At 41.2% G+C, this 20,746-nt stretch overlaps 2 protein-coding genes across 6 annotated transcripts in view; one reads left to right on the top strand and one right to left on the bottom strand.

Moving 5' to 3' along the window:
- The window catches only part of akt1s1 (AKT1 substrate 1 (proline-rich)), a 29,633-nt gene extending 25,167 nt beyond the window's left edge, over positions 1–4,466 (bottom strand). For both annotated transcript variants that reach the window (XR_010007338.1, XM_062984971.1), the window contains exons 1-5: positions 4,359–4,466; positions 1,566–2,190; positions 1,149–1,425; positions 928–1,011; positions 51–223 (exon numbers count right to left, since the gene is read on the bottom strand). Coding sequence is in view for 1 of the 2 variants with exons in the window: in XM_062984971.1 (XP_062841041.1) it covers positions 51–223; positions 928–1,011; positions 1,149–1,425; positions 1,566–1,958 (927 nt within the window). In the remaining variant the exon portion in view is untranslated. The remainder of the gene's footprint in view (positions 1–50; positions 224–927; positions 1,012–1,148; positions 1,426–1,565; positions 2,191–4,358) is intronic.
- Positions 4,467–7,025: 2,559 nt separating this feature from the next.
- Positions 7,026–18,238, top strand: tbc1d17 (TBC1 domain family, member 17). 4 transcript variants are annotated; one of them, XM_062984945.1, is made up of 17 exons: positions 7,026–7,112; positions 8,721–8,816; positions 9,983–10,060; positions 10,151–10,268; positions 10,744–10,930; positions 11,764–11,872; positions 12,300–12,464; positions 12,553–12,678; positions 13,077–13,180; positions 13,272–13,366; positions 13,484–13,600; positions 14,782–14,882; positions 15,237–15,336; positions 15,633–15,730; positions 16,215–16,331; positions 16,438–16,524; positions 17,035–18,238. In XM_062984945.1, the coding sequence occupies exons 1-17, from the start codon at positions 7,086–7,088 to the stop codon at positions 17,194–17,196; spliced, it is 1,887 nt and encodes a 628-aa protein (XP_062841015.1). In that variant the 5' UTR covers positions 7,026–7,085; the 3' UTR covers positions 17,197–18,238. The 4 variants fall into 4 exon arrangements, with proteins under 4 accessions (XP_062841015.1, XP_062841014.1, XP_062841013.1 ...); XM_062984944.1 differs by having other exon boundaries at positions 12,550–12,678; XM_062984943.1 differs by having other exon boundaries at positions 11,764–11,887.
- Positions 18,239–20,746: the final 2,508 nt, after the last annotated feature.

The following is a 20,746-nucleotide window of genomic DNA, read 5'->3' as shown; positions in this document are numbered from 1 at the left end:
CAGCCTGAGACTCATTCTTTCAGACATACTGTATATAATAAGAAACGAACCCGCTCGCCGCTGTGCGACTCGTCCTGCGGTGCCCGGTTGTTCCTGTAGCCCCAGACTGGCACGGAGACGGGAAGAGAGCGCGCCATGGTCATCTGGTGAGAGACGCGGGACAGGGCGGAGTGACCCATGGCCAGGCCGCGGGGCGGAGGGGGAGCTTCCTCACTCAGAGAGCCTGGGGATAGAAACCAAACCTGGGAGTTACACACAGCTGGAAGAGCAGCTCACACATCAGACCCACACACACACGCGCAAACTATATGACCAAAAGTATTTGGATGCCTGACCATATTTAAAAAACAAATAGTATTAAGATAGAGTGAACTCCATGTGATCCTTTTAGCTAGAACAGCAGCCGCTCCTCTGAGAATTCATCTCACAAGACTTCAAAGCATTTAGTCACTGATGTTCCAGTTCATTTCAAAGCTTTAGCAGGCAACAGAAGTTTCATTTTCTATGTTTTTGGACTGTGGGAGGAAACCCACACGGACACGGAGAGAACATGCAAACTCCACACAGAAAGGACCCGGACGCTTCACCTGGGCATCGAACCCAGGTGCCGTGAGGCGGCGGCGCTACCCACTTAGCCGCCGTGCCTTCAAATCGATCGAAATTGCTTTGTCATGCTGAATCAGTCAAGGGCCTTCCCTAAACTGTTGCTGCAGAGCTGGAAGCATATCATTTTCTTTACATTACCGATTTATTACCCCTGTTAGCGTTTGCTGTGGCTTAAATACATGAATTAAAAATTAGAAGGGGCGTCCCAATATTTACAACGAACACTGTGTGTGTGTGTGCTACATTATGTGGAATCAATTACTGACTGTAACCCGTGTGTTGCTCAATCAAAAGGGTCAGCTCTAAATTAGACCCCCTCACCATCAGTGCTCTCCTCTTCGCCGTCGGACTCGAAGAACGGCTCGCAGTCGTGTGACACCGAGTCCTCGTCCATTGAGAACACACCTAACGGAAAGAGAGAGAGAGAGAGAGAGAGAGAGAGAGAGAGAGACAACAGGTCATAAAAACAGAGCACAACTCCTCTGTGTATTTAAATCAATAAATAACATCAAATGTTAATAAGAAATGTTAAAGATACCCACCTGCGGATTCGTTTAGATTGCGCCTCCGCCCGTCCAGGTCGTCTTCCTCCCCGTCATCCTCCTCCTCCTCCTCCTCCTCCAGGTCGACGATACCAGCCCGTTCTCTGGCTCTCTCCAGACCGTCGAGAGCTGCCCGTTCTCTTTCTCCGTCTCCGTTCCCCTGCTGAGCCGCAGGCTGGCTGACGGCTGCCGTCTGGCTGTAGATGGACGGGTAGCTCTGAGAGTAAAGTCTCAAGCCTGGACTGACGGACCCCGAACCACCATCACCGACTGACGTCTACAAAAAAAACAAATTAAACAGATTCCAATCGATTAAATGTTTGAACCTGTTTACAAACTCTTAAGTGCACTGGGCTGATCAGGACACAAGCAATGACGTCAGGAACATCCACATGCGTGCCGTAAGCAGCTACTTACAGGTTTACTGGTGGGAATGTCCACGCCCAGTTTGGCTCCGCCCTCTTCAGACAGAAGCCGGGTTTGTCTCCGAGCCGTCAGCACCGTGGTGGAGTGGAGCACGCCGATGTCGTCCAAATACCGCCGCGAAGCCTCAGCCAGCGTCCCCTGTCCCCACACGTGATACGAGAAATCCCATTTCCTGCCTCCTAAAGGCGGCGCCCCGCTGGATTCCCGCTTTCTTACGCTTTCGCCCTCGCCGCCGGACGGGACGAACTTCTTACAGGCGGTCAGGATTGCCAAATCGCAGCCGGACTTTTGACTGTAGGCGTCGGCTGCGGCGAGCAGCGCCAGCCAGCTCTCTTGGTGATTGTCAGGGATGTCGGGATTAACGGTTTTAGCGATGGAGGCCATGGTGAACGTTGGGTGGAGAAATCACTCTTATGACATTAAGCAGAAAGCTGAAGGGTTTAGCGTTTTGCTTAGATTATTCTAGGAAAGATTAAGAGCTATAAGGTCGTGAATCGTCTTTGGTAATAAGTACAGCTTAGTTCGGTGCAAATGCTGATCAAGGCACAAGATTCCGGCCACGTCTTCGAGCACAACCGAGCTAGGGGAGAGACGACAGGATGGTTGTTGATGTTTCCTAGAAAAATAACACACAAAAATGTCATCCCTATAGTTCTGTGACAACTGTTTTGTTCTTTAACCCACATTGAATCATTCAGCTATGATTCTTCAGTTCAAGACATTTTATATCTATAAGAAATATAAGTAGCTCCAATCAATCATGTAGCTCCAATCAATCCTCTTTATTTATCATTAGGATTATTAACTTTCTTTTATTCACCTCTTTTCTTTCACCCTTTCATTTTCACCCACTCTAGTGTCCCTGTTACATCAGTCCTATTATCACTAATGTACAAATGAATATATTGAAGCTGTGTATTTATTAATGCTGCCATTTAATTTCATGCATTGTGAAACAAATCTGCTTAAAGGGGTTAGTAACTATAGTAAACTATGAGGTGTGCAGGATTAAGATAGAATGTATAGTAAAACTAATTTAACACTAACAAAAATAATTTCAGGGTCAATTCCTGCTCGGTTTGACACCATGAACAGCACATTTTAAGTTTGGATTACCCGATATATCAAATAAATATTTTTCTATCCAGACTTTTGGTATGTGGAGTAAATGTACGGGGGTTCCTGCTCCGGAAATGCTATTATAACGTTTATAACGTGTGTACAAAATACTATATAGTTATTTTCCACCTTTAGTTCCCTACGCTGCAATAAATGCAGATTAAAAAAAAGTTTAAGTTTGGCACAGGAAATTGACAAAAATAGGCAGGCTTGAAGAACCAAAAGCAAAAATTAAAAATGCTCTTACACATTACATAACAAAAACAATAGTGGGTCAAATCCTGCTTAGCTTCCTTCATCTGTACACTGCATATGTTGGTACTTCAGTAAGTCTTACCTGCCTGGATCAACGTTTTAACATTCAATTACAATATTAAGGGTGTTTTTGCCAACCTGCCCCACAGTGTTAAAGACCAAACTAAGGAGTTTCATCAGAAATTGAGAAAGTTACGATGGAATAAAAATGAGAAAAACAATCTAACAAATCAGTTCCTGTTCAATTCCATGCATCTGAGCACATATTCATTTTAAACAGGTTGATAAGTTTGTTTATTAGTCACTCGTTATACAAGGTTCATCAGTTCTCAAGGTTATATCAAACACAGTCATGGACAATTTAGCGTCTCCAATGTACCTCACTTGAACGTCTTTGGACTGTGGGAGGAAACCGGAGCACCCGGAGGAAACCCACGCAGACACGGGGAGAACATGCAAACGCCACACAGAAAGGACCCGGACCGCCCCGCCTGGGGATCGAACCCAGGACCTTCTTGCTGTGAGGCGGCAGTGCTACCCACTTGATAAGTGAAACTGATGAGCTGCATGAGAATTGAACTAAAACCTGCAGGACCGTGGACGATTGGTGTGCAGAAAAGGAATTCTTAACACAATATATTGATGAGAATGATTGTGGTTACAACCTGCTGAGTTTAATAGCATGTACTGCACATTAGTGCTTTGCATGTAACATTTCAATTCCAATCCATTTATAAAATTCTATTCATGCCATAGTGTCCTATAATTTATGTAAAATTGACATATTAAACTGGAGTTGTTAATCCTGCCTCTTTAGCTCCCTGTCCTGCTATGCACACCAGTCTGAAGGGGTTAGATAAACTTTTATATAATTCTACAATAATATTGCATAGTTAAACTATTATTTACATTAATTCATAGTTATTTTATTTAGTCATCTTGGACCTTTGGTTCCTTTCAAAACATAGTTCATACAGCAACATATCCATTTATGTCTACGCAGTGCACATTTTTAATTCATTTAAATGATTTAATTTACATTTAAAATGCTGATAATCGCTGAATGGAGGAATGCAAACACTGGCCTGCTGCAAGCATTGAGCTGTTCTTGGTTACAGCAACAGTCTGCACATCAAGCGTTTGTTTGTTTGCTGGTGTCAACATTCTGCTCAACGTCTAAATACTAATGCAATAATGCAAACGTGTTGAAGGACACAGATAACCAGCATAACACAACTTTACCTACAGGATCAGAACGACTAAGTATAATCAGCTAATCCGAGTAGCTAACCAACGGTTGCTGACTATGCTAAGCTAACGAGTCTCGAGCTCTTCGTAACAAACTGCTGTACCTCTAGCTGCCCAACGTTTCGCATTTTTCAATTAAATAAACAACAAAAACTCACTTACACACTCGATAAAGTCCAGTTTTATCTTCCTAATTCACACTTCGTGCATTAAGTTTATTGTTATTTTTTTCTTTTTGTCCAACAAATTTTTTGGCTCGTTCACTCACTCTCCCCTAGTGCCAAAATGAATCCCAAAAAAGAATCGATTCTCCGATTCCTGATATTAGGAATTTAGGAGTCGACTCGACAGATTCTTAGTCGATTCACCACAGTAAAATGATTAAGCTCAAGATTTAAAGGGAAACAAGGAATAAGAAAATGGAATAAGAAATAAATGAAAACAAATAACGTTAGCTTATACATTGAGCACTGTATAACAACAGTGGATATTGTTAAAACGTCGAATGTTTACATGGTTTAGCACTCCAGATTTAAGTTAACTTTGTGACCAAATACTTAAAACACATACTTTTGTTCATATATTTATATTTATATATTTAAACCATGTTTACAACACAACGCTTTCTTTTACTAATAGACTTTTAATTCATGTGATTGAATCTGATTCTGAGTCGACTCCAATATTCCAAGAACAGCTCTACCAGGGATTTATATACGAGAACGCGCTCACAGCTGTTTACACACGCTTTAACTGCTGACTGGCACGCGCACTATACGCGCGACCGACCTCTCGTGCACGCGCGGCAGGAGCTGACAACAGTGCATTAAACAAATAAACGAACGAACGTTTTTACGGTGCTGCCAGTTTAAACATTTATTACATCTGAATCCCTGTACACTCGCTTGTGTAATTATTTAATCAGCCAGTCATGTGCCAGCAGCACTGTTTATAAAATCAAACTGAATGATTTGTGATTTATTTAGTCTTACTGTGAGCTCGAACCAGTCTGGAGTTTCTCCTCACTGTCCTGGGTTTAATCTTTACCTAAAAGAATGAATAAATATATGAATTAATTGTCCAGAGCGACTGTTACAAACATGATTATACACATTTCAAGCAACTGAGAATCAAGGCAGCAGTGGCAACCTGGCAACTAGTCCAACATCTGAACCACTGAACTACACTGTCCTTATTTATGAATGAATGAATGAGTGAGTCAGTTGTAAAGGACTGAATGAACAAATGACTACAGAATAAATGAATAAGTAGATGAGTGAATGAATGAATACATGAACGAATACCTGACTAATTACCTGAGAATAAATGACTAAATTAATGAATAAATTAATAAACGAATGAATGCATAAAGAATGAATGACTAAATGAATAAATAAATTAATACATGACTGAGTGAATGAATAAATGAATAAAATAATGAAAGACTCAAGTAAATAAATGAGTGAGTGAATGAATGAATAAAATGATAAAATACTTAATGAATGAATGACTGAGTGAATTATATAATTAACAAATGACTGAGTGAATGAATAAATGAATAAAATAACGACTTAATGAATAAATAAATAAATGAATGAATGACTGAGTGAATGATATAATTAACAAATAACAAATGACAAGTGAATAAATGAATAAAATAATAAAAGACTCGAGTGAATAAATGAACTAATTAATGATGAGTAAAATAATAAATAAATAAATAACATAATAAAATACTTAATGGATGAATGACTGAATGAATTAATTAACAAATGACTAAGTGAATGAATAAATGAATAAAATATGTAAAGACTTAATGAATAAATAAATGAAAAAATGAATGAATGAATAAATATATTTATGAATAAATAAATGAAAAATAATGTTGAGTGAATAAATGATATAATTATAAGGGAGAGAATAAATCATTAAAATAATAAAATACTTAATGAATAAATGAATTAATAAATGACTAAGTGAATGAATAAATAAATAAAATATTGAAAGACCTGAGTGAATAAATGTGTGAGTGAGTGAATTAACGAACTTATTAATGATGAGTGAGAGAATAAATTAATAAAATGATAAAATACTTGATGAATGAATGAGTGACTGAATTAATTAATTAACAGATGACTAAGTAAATGAATGAATGAATAAAATAAAGACATAATAAATGAATGAATGAATGAATAAAATAAAGACTTAATAAATGAATGAATGAATAAAATAGACTTAATAAATGAATGAATGAATAAAATAAAGACATAATGAATGGATGAATAAATGAATAAAATAAAAAATAATGATTGAATAAAAAAAGAAATAATGAATGAATGAATTAATTAATAAAATAAAGACTTAATAAATGAATGAATGAATAAAATAAAGAAATAATGAATGAATGAATGAATGAATGAATGAATGAAATAAAGATTTAATAAATTAATGAATGAATAAAATAAAGACATAATAAATGAATAAATGAATAAAATAAAGACATAATAAATGAATGAATGAATAAAATAAAGAAATAATGAATAAATGAATGAATGAATGAAATAAAGATTTAATAAGTTAATGAATTAATAAAATAAAGACATAATAAATGAATAAATGAATAAAATAAAGACTTAATGAGTGAATGAATGAATAAAATAAAGACTTAATAAGTGAATGAATGAATAAAATAAAGACTTAATAAGTGAATGAATGAATAAAATAAAGACTTAATAAATAAATGAATTCGATATCTATGCTTGTTTAAGCAGTGACGTATCCACCACACGTAGCAGCGCGTGAGAGTGCGTCATGTGACCGGTGGGCGGGGCCTGTCAGACAGGCTAAGCTCGTGTTGTTTTGGTCAGAGTTCCGTGTTTACTGAACAGGATGGAACCCAAAGCCGAGTCTCACAAGGTAGGTAGATTTAAAAATAAATATATTATTATTTAATAGAAATTTACTACTCAAGTTTGAGTGAAACGTTTTATAAAAAAGCGTTTAAAGCGCCTGTCGTTAGCTGAGTTAGCTTCATAAAACTTCGCTAAGCTAATACAGGAATGCTAATTATGCTAACGTCGCAACATAAAAAGTTATAACACAATTATAAATATTTATATTGTAACATTAATATCTAGATCAGTCTGGCAATTCGGTGCTCTAGAACCTTCTATAATGTCATGTAACGAGTCATGGCCTTCTAATTTCTCCTTGGTGCTTGATGGCACCACTTGGTGGCGCTCTGTGCTCATATAAATAAGGCTAGTTTGATCGCACATATTACAAAGTGAATCTTTTTTGCCCAGATTTGATAGAAAACCCAAACTGTGACCTTAAACTGAGAGAAAATCTGCCCAGATAGTCAGATGTCATCTGACACTTCTAAAAATTAGGTCTGACATTAATTAGGGGCGTCACCGGCCACATTCAAGCAAGCTTTACATCGTCAAGGGTTTGGAGGTTGGAACACAGGAAAGAAATTTACTGATCAGATCAACAAATAAGCAACCCTCTTAAAACAGGAGCTGCAGCTTATTTCTTTCACAGCAGCCCTAAGCTTGCTTGGCTGTGAACAGTAACACCAGCTGTCAGGCAGCTTCTAATCCACGACCCGTTGTTTGGTGGTTCTGGGTTGACATCTGCCCAGCAGGCAATCAGACCTTGATGAAGAGACTGCTGCTCCATGTGCTTTGGATTGGGTGCAGTTGAACCAGCCCTGTCTGTATGAGCACAGAGAAGTCAGAATCTGTGCTCAGTCATAATCACAAGTAAGGAATTTATAGAATTCAAGCAGTTCAAGGACCTTACGAACGTTCTACATCACCAAATGAACAATGTAAGCGGCTGCTTGTGGATGGAGTGGACTCCTCCATACCAAGGGTGTGTAATCTTATCCACAAAGGGGCGGTGTGACCACAGATTGTGAGCTTTACGTGATTTGATGATTAGGTGTTTATAGACCATGACTAACTGATAGAACCGGTTAAATAGGGTGTACTTGTGCTCTTTGTTTGTAAGATTGAACACTCCTGCTTTACACTATTTAAATATACTGAAGACAAAAGGAATGATCCTTAGTGAAGCACTAATAATTACGTGTAAGTTATTAAATGTTTCTAATTTCTTTATTTTTAAAGTGAATTATTATTATTTATTTTCTATATTGTCCTATTTCTATATTTTTATTTTATTGGTTATTCATGAACACTAGTTCTTGGTATTACAGGACAGACTACAGCAGCAGGTCACATTTTTCAGTCACAACCATCATATATTAGGATTCCTGGTGTTCATCAAGGGAATCTGCCATGTTTTCATTTGTGAGCTGTAAAGGTTAGAGTGAATTTACAGACTCATGGGGGCATATATGTACCGTGAATGTAAACAAGCAGCCAGCCCGGATTCCGCCTCGTCAGGCTCATAAACTTCTCATTTCATTTTCATCTACTGCTGCTTAATCCTGGTCAGGGTCGCGGTGGGTCCGGGTCCACAGTGTAAATGTGAGCTTGTTTGTTTCTCCCCCAGCTGATCTTCGAGAAGGAGGGTGTTTACCTCCACACCAATGCCAAGAAGAGCAACGAGGAGACCTCCATCCCCGGATTCATCCGGATCGTGGAGCGGGTGAGAGAGAACAACACTAGGATCTTATCACTTACTGAACTGTGAACACCAACACCAACTGATACACACTGTATGGCCAAAAGTATGTGGACACCCGGCTATGAGCTTGTTACACACGACCTATTCCAAAACCATGAGCAGTAATAAAGAGTTCTGGGACGGCTTTCTGCAACATTTTGGAGTGTGTCTGTTTGTGAGTTTAGGAAGTGGCTGACTCACAATCAGTGTTCCAATCCAAGTGGGGTAGAGCTCACACCAGACACAGTCGTGCTGGAACAGAAAAAGACTTTACAAACACTAAACACTGATTTTACACCTGATAAGGGTCTAAAAATGAATAATTAGAAAGGATGTCCGCATACTTTTGGTCGTAGATTTAATCTTGTAAAGATCCTCATAATTTGTACTTCAAATATAAGGAAAATTGGCTCATTAGTTTCTGAGCTGTTCTCTCTTTCCTCCTCATTTTGAAAGAGTGATTTTATTTGTTTAAATCTCACCGACCTATTAAACCTGTTTCTGTTTTTATTTATATGTTTTTGTTTACTATACAATTTATCCTGGTCAGGGTTGCTTTAGGTTTGTGCGTTAAATTGTGCAGCACATGATGTTTATTTATTTTATTATTATTATTATTTTTGGGACAGTGGTAGCCTTGTGGGTGGAGCTTTGGGCTACATTTTACATTTTCTGCATTTAACAGACGCTTTTATCCAAAGCGACTTACAGTACTGTGTAATGTACACAGTACAATGGCTGACCCTGCGCTCCGAGCCCAGCTTTCAAACAAGCTGGCTGTGTTTGAGGGAGAAAAGGTCGGACGGGGTCTCTCCCTGCTGCGATATGTGATATGCGATACGCTTTTTTGATGTAAAGATCAGATTGCGGGGTGTGCAAACAGCAGCGCATTCACAATCTGGGATTAGAAAGGACTGAATTAGAAGGGGGTACAGAAAAAAAGATGACGCTTTCAAACTATCATACAAGCTGGGATATGCGAAGAAAGAATTCCGTTGTGCTGTACACCTGTATATGTATATATGACGGATAAGGGCGTTCTAATGAAATTGGCCTCAACCTAGTGTCGAACCTTATGTCAGAGAGCCACACCCACATACTAGCTCTTAAAAATCTGTCACTAATTAAGAAAACGTGTTTTTTAACAGGACGGTGAGCCGGCGTTGGAGTGGACTCCCGTTCACAGTGACGGCAAGAACGCGCCCGCTGTCTTCTACGCCAGAAAGGTCCGGAACCCCTCAGCTTTTCTCTGAAACACACCGAGCGCTTTCTGCGTAACAGAAAATCAAACCCGTGTGTGTCTGGTTCTCTTACAGGACGGCGACGGCGGCGAGGAGGAGACGAAGTTCGACCCGGGTTACGAACCAGACTGGGCTGTGATCAGCACAGTGAAACAGAACCGAGCGAAGGAGCAGCTCCCCACCACAGACACGGGTACGCCATGCCCGCCTGCTCTGTGTTTGCTGATATACTGGTGATCAGGGCTGCGGTTCATTCTGAATTCATCGTCATCCTTCTTTTTTCTGTATCCCGTTTGACCTTTTCTCCCTCAAACACAGCCAGTTGTGTTTGTTTGGAGGTGCCGGTCCTTAAAAAAAAGGCTAGGCTTATCAAAAGCAGATATAAAGGGCACCAAATCTGGACTCTTAAGCAGGTTTTGTCCTATTTTCGACACTAAATGCTCCTCTAGTCCTAGCACCACATCCTTTAAGGACATTTCCGTTCTCTAAAGGCTTCTACAGTAATGATAGGTGAGTGGATTCTACCCTCAGGTGTCTTCACTTCCTCTACAAATGACCGCTGTAGCACTGATTACCTCAGACTGGACCGCAGCCTCGACCTCCAGGACCGAAATCCTAAAGCTCTGTTCGAATATACCTAAACGTGTGTGTGTACCTGTCGTCCTCAGGTCACTGGGGGTCGTTCTCCCTGCCCCTGTCCCAGCTCTACTCCCTGCGCCGTGCCCGTTTTTCTCTGGGCAGGAACTTTATGGTGTTGACCAGCCGTGGGGGCGACCCGCTGCCTCCGCTGCACTTCCACAGGGGCGGCACCCGGGAGCTGCTCCGAGCCATGCAGAGATACATCAGACTGGCCCCGTAAATACACACACACACACACACACACACACACACACACACACACTGTCTCTTTTATGTACCGCTTATATTAATTATCAGGAATTTTAGGAATATCTACTATCCGTTTCTCCTGGTGGGGGTTTTGGTACCCAGTTGCACAACCTGACGAATGTGGGGTGAGAAGGGGGTGGGGCAATTAGACACCTGTTAGCAATTGCTGTGGCTAAAATAAATATCTATATCATACACAAGGCCAAAAGTTTGTGGACACAGATGTGAAAACATTAATTCATTTTCTTATCCGCTTATCCAATAAGGGTCGGGGGGGTCTTATTAACCTGACTGCATGTTTTTGGACTGTGGGGTCAAACCGGAGCTCCAAAGACCGCCCAGCCTGGGGATCGAACCCAGGACCTTCTTGCTGTGAGGCGACAGTGCTACCCACTATGATGTGGAAACGCAGTTATTTAAATGAAGGTGCCACTCTTTTGAGGCTAGAACAGCTCCCACTCTTCTGAGAAGGCTGTTCACACGATGTTGTAGTGTGTACGTGAAAATTTGTGTGAGCATTTATGAGGTGATGGACGTGAAGGCTTGCAATCAGTGTTCCAATTCATCTCAAAAGGCCACTGAAGCTGCTCCTGTTTAGAGAAGACATGAAGGTCCAAAGACATGATTTAATGAGTTTGTTATGAAGGAACTCCAGTGGCCTGCACCCTCAACCCTACTAAACAATTTTAGGATTTGAGATCTTCTGAGGTCTCTGTGTTTTACTGAATCATATTCATACATTCTCACGGGTTTCTGTTATTTTGTCCACCCCTGTATATCTCCCTCTGTTTGTTTCTCAGGTCTCCGGTGGATGCTCGGCTGTTCCTGGCGTATCCTCACGACTCAGACGCTCTGTCTCACTCGTTCGACGAGCTGCAGTTCGACGACGCCAGCTCGGACCTCGTCTCTGTACGTTCTCTGCCAGTAAGGAGCCAAATAAAGGGCCGGTTGTAGCCTAGCGATTAAGATACTGCACTAGTGATCGAAAGGTCGCTGGTTCAAGCCCCATCACTGCCAGGTTGCCACTGTTGGACCCTGTTTACATACCCTGCTCCTGTATATTTAGGGATCGTCCCGGCCAATCGTTTTGGTTCTCATACCTGACGCAACCCAAATTATTATTCCGGGCTTGTGATCAGCACTCGAGTGCACCTTCCAATGGCTAGGTTGTTCAGCCCCACTTGGACATAGCCAGTTATAACTGTGTAGACGCCCCTTCTATAGATTTGAACCAGGATCTCAGTGGTGCTGGGCTAACGTAGTTTACTGAGTACCTGTTACTTATTTATCATTGCTTTTATATGGCCTGACATGTGGTTGGGTTCTTCCTCTACAGAGGTTCATCCAAGACCCGTACGCTACCACGTTCGGCGGATTCTCCAAGGTGACAAACTTCTTCAAGGGGGCCCTGAGACCCCCGGAGTCGCCTCACCACACGCACCCGGACTCTCACGCTCCCCGCTGTGCTGACGACGAGCCCGGATTCGAGCTCATCACCTGCGTAAGGTTTTCGGACATAACGGAGCGATCGCACCGCGTTAGGATCGGTTGTTCAGATTCGATTAGTGATGTCACATTGTGTGCAGCAGGGGGCGGAGTTGGGACCACGACCTGAGGTGACCAGGGGGCGGCCGCTGGATAACTGGGAACGCTTTCTGGACTCGGAGGGCCGTGTCACGGATCCGCAAAAAGTCAAGGAGCTGGTGTTCAGAGGGGTGAGTTCGCTGGTTCAAACCCCATCACTGCCAGGTTGCCATTGTTGGACCCTTGAGCAAGGCCCCTAAGCCTTAATTGCTTAGACTGTATACTGTAAATAATACATAGTAATAGTAATTACACAGTATCTTTATTACAATAATAAAGGATATTAAATGATTAAATAGTTTGTCAGGGTCTGAGAGGGAGTTGGGGATGATGGTGTTGCATTTAAGGAAGAATTGGGTTCGAATGTGGTGGTATTAAGTGCATTCAGTGTGGAACTGTAGAACTGCTAAAGTGAATTGCTCCTACTCTTACTGTCTGGTCAGGTTTTGACAGGAGAGCTAGAGGAACACACCGGATGTAGCATGATCCTCCATACGTGAAGCCCTAATAGCCTCGTTTTCTTTCCTAGGGCATCGCTTCTTCTCAGAGAAAGGAGGTGTGGAAGTTCCTGCTCGGGTTCTACCCCTGGAACAGCACAACCAAAGAGCGGGAGGACATCATCAGAGTGAAAACGTGAGTTATAACCTACGTGGTGCAGGTAAAGCTGATGTACTGAGAGTTTTTAACACGTGTGTGTGTGTGTGTCTGCTTTTCGATCATGCAGGGATGAGTATTTCAGGATGAAGGTCCAGTGGAAGTCGATCAGTGAAGAACAGGAGATGAGAAACTCTCTCCTCCGAGGATACCGCAGCCTCATCGGTCAGATTTGCTTCTGTTTCATAGTTCCGTGCTCTGTGGTGCTGCACAGTGAATGCAGATCAGGGTGGAGTAGAAAATGTGAATGAATGAATGAACCACTGTGTTGTGATTCGACAGAGCGAGACGTGAACCGGACAGACAGACAGCACCCGTTCTTTTCGGGGAACGAGAACCCAGGGCTCACACTGCTTCACGACGTGCTCATGACCTACTGCATGTACAACTTCGATCTGGGTGAGTAAGCATGTTCTCCTGCAGTAGATACTGATCCCAGCCACTCAGGGGCGCTGTGTACTGTATACTGCATACTGCACTCAGTACATACTGTATACTGCACTACTGCACTCAGTATGTACTGTATACTGCATACTACTTTGTATATACTGTATACTGCATACTACTTAGTATATACTGTATACTGCATACTACTCAGTATGTAGTGTATACTGCATACTACTCAGTATGTACTGTATACTGCATACTACTCCGTATGTTCTGTATACTGCATACTACTCAGTATGTAGTGTATACTGCATACTACTCAGTATGTACTGTATACTGCATACTACTCCGTATGTTCTGTATACTGCATACTACTTAGTATGTTCTGTATACTGCATACTACTCAGTATGTAGTGTATACTGCATACTACTTTGTATATACTGTATACTGCATACTACTCAGTATGTAGTGTATACTGCATACTACTTTGTATATACTGTATACTGCATACTACTTAGTATATACTGTATACTGTATACTACTCAGTATGTAGTGTATACTGCATACTACTTTGTATATACTGTATACTGCATACTACTTAGTATATACTGTATACTGCATACTACTCAGTATGTAGTGTATACTGCATACTACTTTGTATATACTGTATACTGCATACTACTTAGTATATACTGTATACTGCATACTACTCAGTATGTAGTGTATACTGCATACTACTCAGTATGTACTGTATACTGCATACTACTCCGTATGTACTGTATACTGCATACTGCACTCAGTATGTACTGTATACTGCATACTACTCAGTACATACTGTATACTGCATACTGCTCAGTACGTACTGTATACTGCATACTACTCAGTACGTACTGTATACCACATACTGCACTCAGTGTATATATATATATTGTATAATACATACTTATACTCCATACAGCACTCAGTACATACTGTATACTGCATACTGCACCCGGTATATACTATATACTGCATACTGCACTCAGTACATACTGGGGCCTCATGTGTAGTATGTACTATGCTATTTTGAACAGCCATTGTAATGCTCATATTGTTGTCTCTGAATTGAAGAGCTTTGTTTACACATTTAAAAACTGCAATTTCACATTTAATTGTATTTATTATGAATCTCTGTGTGTTCTTGTGTGTTTAGGTTATGTCCAGGGTATGAGTGATCTGCTGGCCCCACTCCTCTTCATCACCCAGAATGAAGTGGAGTCTTTCTGGTGTCTGACCGGATTTATGGAGCTACTGGTCCGTCGAACACGTTTTTGCTTCAAAGCATTGAAGAATTTGCCTATCTGTTTATATTTTGCCAATTGACGTACACAAAAGCCTAAATACACGACATGGCCACATACAAGTCTTACGACATGGCTTATAATTATTGAATTTATAATTAGTTTCAGTCACAACGATTGCTATGTAAACTTTGCAGCAACTTTGCAGTTTAGAGAAACGCCTTTGCTGTTCCAAATTCCCAACGACATACTCGAGATCACATAGAGGTCATGGTCAGGCGTCCAAATACTTTCAGCCGTGCAGTGTACATTCTAGTGCTTAAATACGTATTCACCGCACTAACCTGTATATATTTATATTTTACAGCATCAGAACTTTGAGGAATCCCAGGAAGCGATGAAACAGCAGCTTCTTCAGCTCAGCATTCTTCTGAAAGCGCTTGATCCTGAGCTCTGTGATTACCTGGGTAAAAAACACTTAGCATTTCTGCTACACTGCTAGCACTTCTACCTGATCAGGGCTATTAAAGCAATACAGACTGAAGACGGCATGTGTGGCGCAATGGTATTACATGAACTTAGCTGTTGTGGTGATGTGTATCAGCCTTCCCCTTAGTTCTGGTCCTATACATAGATAAAAGGGGGGTTAAATTAGGATTTTAATAATAATAATTATTAAAAAACGCCTTTGATCTGTGGTGTTATTGCTGTGTTGTTGGTCTAAAACTTTTGTGTGTTTTTTTGTTTGTTTGTTTTACACCAGACTCTCAGGACAGCGGCTCTCTGTGCTTCTGTTTCCGTTGGCTGCTGATCTGGTACAAGCGAGAGTTCAGCTTCGAGGACATCCTGCACCTCTGGGAGGTACGAAATATACCAAACGTATATATATTTGAATCACAGAGGTGCTATCGACCACCTAGGCGGCCATACATTACATGTGACATCTTCAGCCTACAGCCTACAATTATGATTGAATACAAGGGGGGTAGATACCAGGGGCCCAACAGTGGCAACTTGGCATTAGTGGGGCTTGAACAGGCAACCTTTTGATTACTAGTCCCAGTACCTTAGCTGCTGAGCTACCACTGTGTCTGAGAAAGGGAGGTGGACTGGGTTCCTCGATGCTTCTGTAGCTGGGTGGTGCGTCCTAGTCGAATTGGAAGAGATCCTCTGTCGATAGCAGTACCTAATACAAGCTTGTGCAGACACGATAATCGAACCCAGGTCCACAAAGGCGAGGATCAAACCCAGGTCCACAGGTCCCGCATTTCCAGCTGTGCCACCATTCTGGGGTTTGATGGCGTGTTTTAAATAAGCGTGAAACGTCTTCTTCATGTCTTTGTAGGTTCTCTGGACCTGCCTGCCATGTGCAAACTTCCACCTCCTCATCGCCTGCGCCATCCTGGAGTCCCAGAGAGGAGAGCTGATCGGCTCCAACCACGATTTTAACACGATCCTCAAGGTGTGTGCTTCAGGAGCTCTGGATGGTCTGGGCGTGACGTGTGACCTGTGTGTGCTGGTCATTTAAACTGGTGTGTGTGTGTGTGTGTGTGTGTGTGTGTTGGCAGCACATCAATGAGCTGAACATGAGGTTGGATCTACAGGCCTTGCTAAAGGAAGCGGAGGGCATCTACCTGCAGCTTCTCCAATGCAAGGTGAGAACGACAATCACCTCCTGATCAGGTTCACAGTGGGTCCAGCACCACCCTAAAAACACAAGAAACACAAGGCACAACACGGGAACACACCCTCACCTGGGCTCTTAGCCAAGGCACCTTTTGCATGGTTTAGGAGCTGGGAGGAGAGTCTGCGAAAACACACTCCGACTCCAGGAGAACATACCAAACTCACCAGGTACAGTAACTGGTGCATGGGTTGAAGTCAGGCCCCTGGGACCTGTTGTTATGCAGAATCCATCCTGCCTGATGTGCCACCCTGAAAACGACCAAAAGAATGTGGACAACCTGGTCATGAGCACCTCGGACATCCCATCCCCATCCTCATTTGCTGCTATAACAGTCTCCACTCCTCTGGGACGGCCTTGAATAGCAGATTTTGAAGTGTGTCTATGGAAATTAAGGCTCGTTCAATCAAAAAACCATTAGTGAGGCCAGGCACTAATCGTACCCCGAGTCTCACATGTACCCCCTCTGTCTCTCATACAGGAGCTGCCTGTGAAGGTTCAGGAGGTTTTGGGTCTGTATCACCCCCCCAGCTCGGAGGAGCACAGTCCAGATTCGGAGCCCAAAGAGACGGACAAGCTGCTCTGCCAATCGAGCAGCATGAACGCGTCAGCTTCAGCTCGGCCGCCTCCTACCTACCCGTAATCACCATGGCTAAATGATCGGATCGTTCGTGCAGACGGATGGCGAACGTTTGTGTGGTGGTGTGTTATTTCTGGACGTTTTTTGAGGCATTCCGTAAAGCTAAAGGGAATTTTAAGCTCGTGAACGCAGTATTTCGCAGTATGTGAAGGGACGAGTAGCTGTAAAGCACTACTGTAATTCTGATTATTAAGTGTGAGCGATGGAACGTTGTGTTGAGAATGCATGAGGGACGAGAGTGGATGTTTAAGGACTTGTGTGATTGTGCGTTCTGGCCTGCTTTCTCATCTCGGTGTGGTGTGATCTGTTAATGTCCGTGACTTCTGGTTGACGTGAACGAACCGACCCTGCATCCTGTCTGACGTCGCTTCGGTTTTAACCTGCTTTAGTTCTTTCATAGTACTGTAACATACGAAGAAAAGATATGCACGAAAATACTACAATATATATGTATATATACAATACATGCAGTGGCCTTTTTATTAGGAACACCGTACTAATACTGACAAGGATCCCCTTCACTCTCAGAACACTATTTGTTGGAAAGGCACTTTCGAATTCTCTGTCTATCCTGACATTTTTGATTCAGATCAGATACCTGGGAAGGCTATTGAAGTACTCATTGTCAGGATCTGTTACCTTACCCCAAGGTTCGATATGCTGCGTGTTCTAAGATGCTTTTTCACTAGTGCTTACTCAACAAGGTGTTTCCACCTGCACAGCTGCCGTTAATCGCATTATTTTCTCGTGTAGAATTTAGAGACTGTTGCACATTCTATTCTGATGCTTGATGTGAACACTAAACGAAGCTCTTGATTCATGCCCGGATGATTTTATGTGTTGCGTCGCTGCCCCACCACGCCTGAGAAGAATGTACAAGTGTTCCTAATAAAGTGGCCGGTCACTTTGTCAGAGATGTATAGTAAAAGTGTATTTTTTTTTGTGTATTAGTTTTGTTTTTAACCATAACTTTATTCAAATTGCATTTAACCGAATGACTCTTGAATAAAATATATAAAGACTCTTGGGTCTTTTTTTCATGGTATTCTCTCTTGAGTTTGTAACTTTTTAAAGCCAGGATTCAAACCCACAACCTTCCAGTTGGTAACCCACAACCTTCCCAAATAGGCTCCCACTATTTTAGTCTAATTTGTTACAAGAAATATACTAGGTTGTTTTAATATAAAAATATATTTATTATTATTATTATTATCTTTATTTTTATTTATTATGAATATTATTGTCAATTTTACTATTAATGTTATATTTTTATCTTTGTTATTAATATTTTGTTATTAATATTGTTATACAGTATTTACTGATATTGATGCTGCTTTCATTATTATTATTATTATTATTACTTCCATTATTATTATTGTTATTATTATTATTATTATCATTATTATTATATTATTATTATTATTGCTATTATTACTATCATTATTATATTATTATTATCGTTATTATATTATTATTATTATTATTACTAATAGTGGTATATTTACTGATATTGTGGATGTTTTTATTATTTATTGAGGTTTTTATTATTACTATTATTATTATCAGAATAGAATATAGAATTATATTAAATATATAATATTAAATTATTATTACTACTATTGTCATTACAATCAACATTAGCCTTATTACTTTTCTCTTTATTATTATTATTGTTAATATAGATTTATATATTAGATATAAAGGTATATATTAATATAGAAATTGTAGAATTACTTGGGTTGAGTTTGATTGAACTGAGAGACACTAAACGGAGGGCGAGTTGGAGAGCACGATGGGATCCATGTGTTCTTAACGTGTCTCTCATTTACACACAGCAGGTGCCAGAGTCGAGTTAAAAGATCAGGGTAACCGGGGTTGTTCTGCCCCTCTGTCCCACCAAATGAGCTGGAAAATGAGGGGTGGAGAGACACGTCCCTCTGTCCCCCCATAAACACTGCTATTGCTCTTTCTGCTGTTCAGCCCCCATTCACTTCTCAGCTGGTTTGAATACAGCTGCACTCATGAATGTAGTGCAGCACTTAAACACACCCCGAGCTGTCACACACACACACACACACACACACACAGAGTTTCCCACTTGACCTGACTTTGTCTCAGTGTGGGGGGTCAGAGATTAGAATCTCATTTAGACTCAATGTGCTTTCAGTGGAGCTACATCCATCCGCTCTAATCCTGCCTGAGCTCTTTAATGTCCAGGAACTGAAGTGGCTTCCGTGTTTATTTTACAAGTAAATCAGATTCTAAAGAGTCGCTTAGTCCTTTAAGCTCTTCACGGCGGCCTACGGGTCTGAAACGATCCTCCCATGATGCCTCATTTATTTGGTTTGTGCCCATAGGAATTAAAAGCTTCGGACCTTGAGCTGAACCTCGGTGGTGTTTGCTTACCAGGATTTAAAACAGCTTAATAAAGCATCCAATATGTTATCACCTTTTGTTGAACAACAGCCGCTCTTCTGAAGGCTTCTCACAAGACTTTGAAGTATGTCTGTGGGAATTTGTACCCGTTCAATCAAAAGATGACCGCGTTTGTATGGCTGGGTGCTAATAGATCAGTTGGTGTTCCAGTTCATTCCAGAGCTGTTTACTGGGGCTGAGGTCAGGGCTCTGTGCAGCTCTTCTTCATGTCTTTATAGAGCTTGTCATGCTGGAACAGGAAAGGACCTTCCCTAAACTGTTGTGGCTAAAACACGTGAATTCAATCATTAGAAGGGTTGTCCCAATACTTTTGAGCATATACAGCAGAGTAAATTGGTTTGATTTTGGCTCGTTATGATTGTAAGGATTTAAATATTTACACAGTGCTGGTGCTCAGAAGAACCACAAACCCAAATCACTGAGCCCTCACGCCACAACAGTCGCGCCTAATTATCCCAATTACAGGGTAACATGAGTGGACGTGGGTTCACCTCAGAGGAACCACACGATGAAAGAAACTGTCAAGTGATGTCCACTTTCTTTAGAGCCCGTCACAATCGAATTGTCTCAGAGTAGCTTTAAAAAGGAAAGGAATGGCCAAAAATATTTGGACACCTAACCTAACCGTGAGCTTGTTGGACACCCAATTTCATATTGTTTCTGTTATTTTGGCCGCCTTATTTATGTGCGAGCATCCACTTTTTATCCACAGTGTTGTTCTACCTTGTTCAAGCAGCAAAAGTATTGGGACACCCCTTCTAATTCCTGACTTTACATATTTTGAACACACCCATTCCTATCAGAGGTATAGAATCAACTCTGTAAAATTAATTACATGCTTCCGAATATGTGGAATCAGTGGATCAAAAGGAGTGATCTATGGTGTAGTTCGCTACTTGGACACAAGTCGGGGGCTGATCAGGGTGTCTGATGACCTAAGACCTGAAACACCCTATGACCCTGGGTTCATCAGTGAAGATGTGTCCAAGTTGCACCACACTGTGTTTTCAGAACTTGGGGAAGGCTGTTTCCCTTTCCATAAAAAAAGTGCCACTGCAGGTCCTTCATTCCAGGGTGTACAATAACAACCAGACCCCATAATCAATAACCATTTATC

This window comes from Trichomycterus rosablanca, chromosome 22 (genome assembly GCF_030014385.1).
Source record: "Trichomycterus rosablanca isolate fTriRos1 chromosome 22, fTriRos1.hap1, whole genome shotgun sequence".
NCBI lineage: Eukaryota > Metazoa > Chordata > Actinopteri > Siluriformes > Trichomycteridae > Trichomycterus > Trichomycterus rosablanca.
Note: the sequence above shows the minus strand (reverse complement) of the source record. Positions and strands in the feature narration are given on the sequence as shown.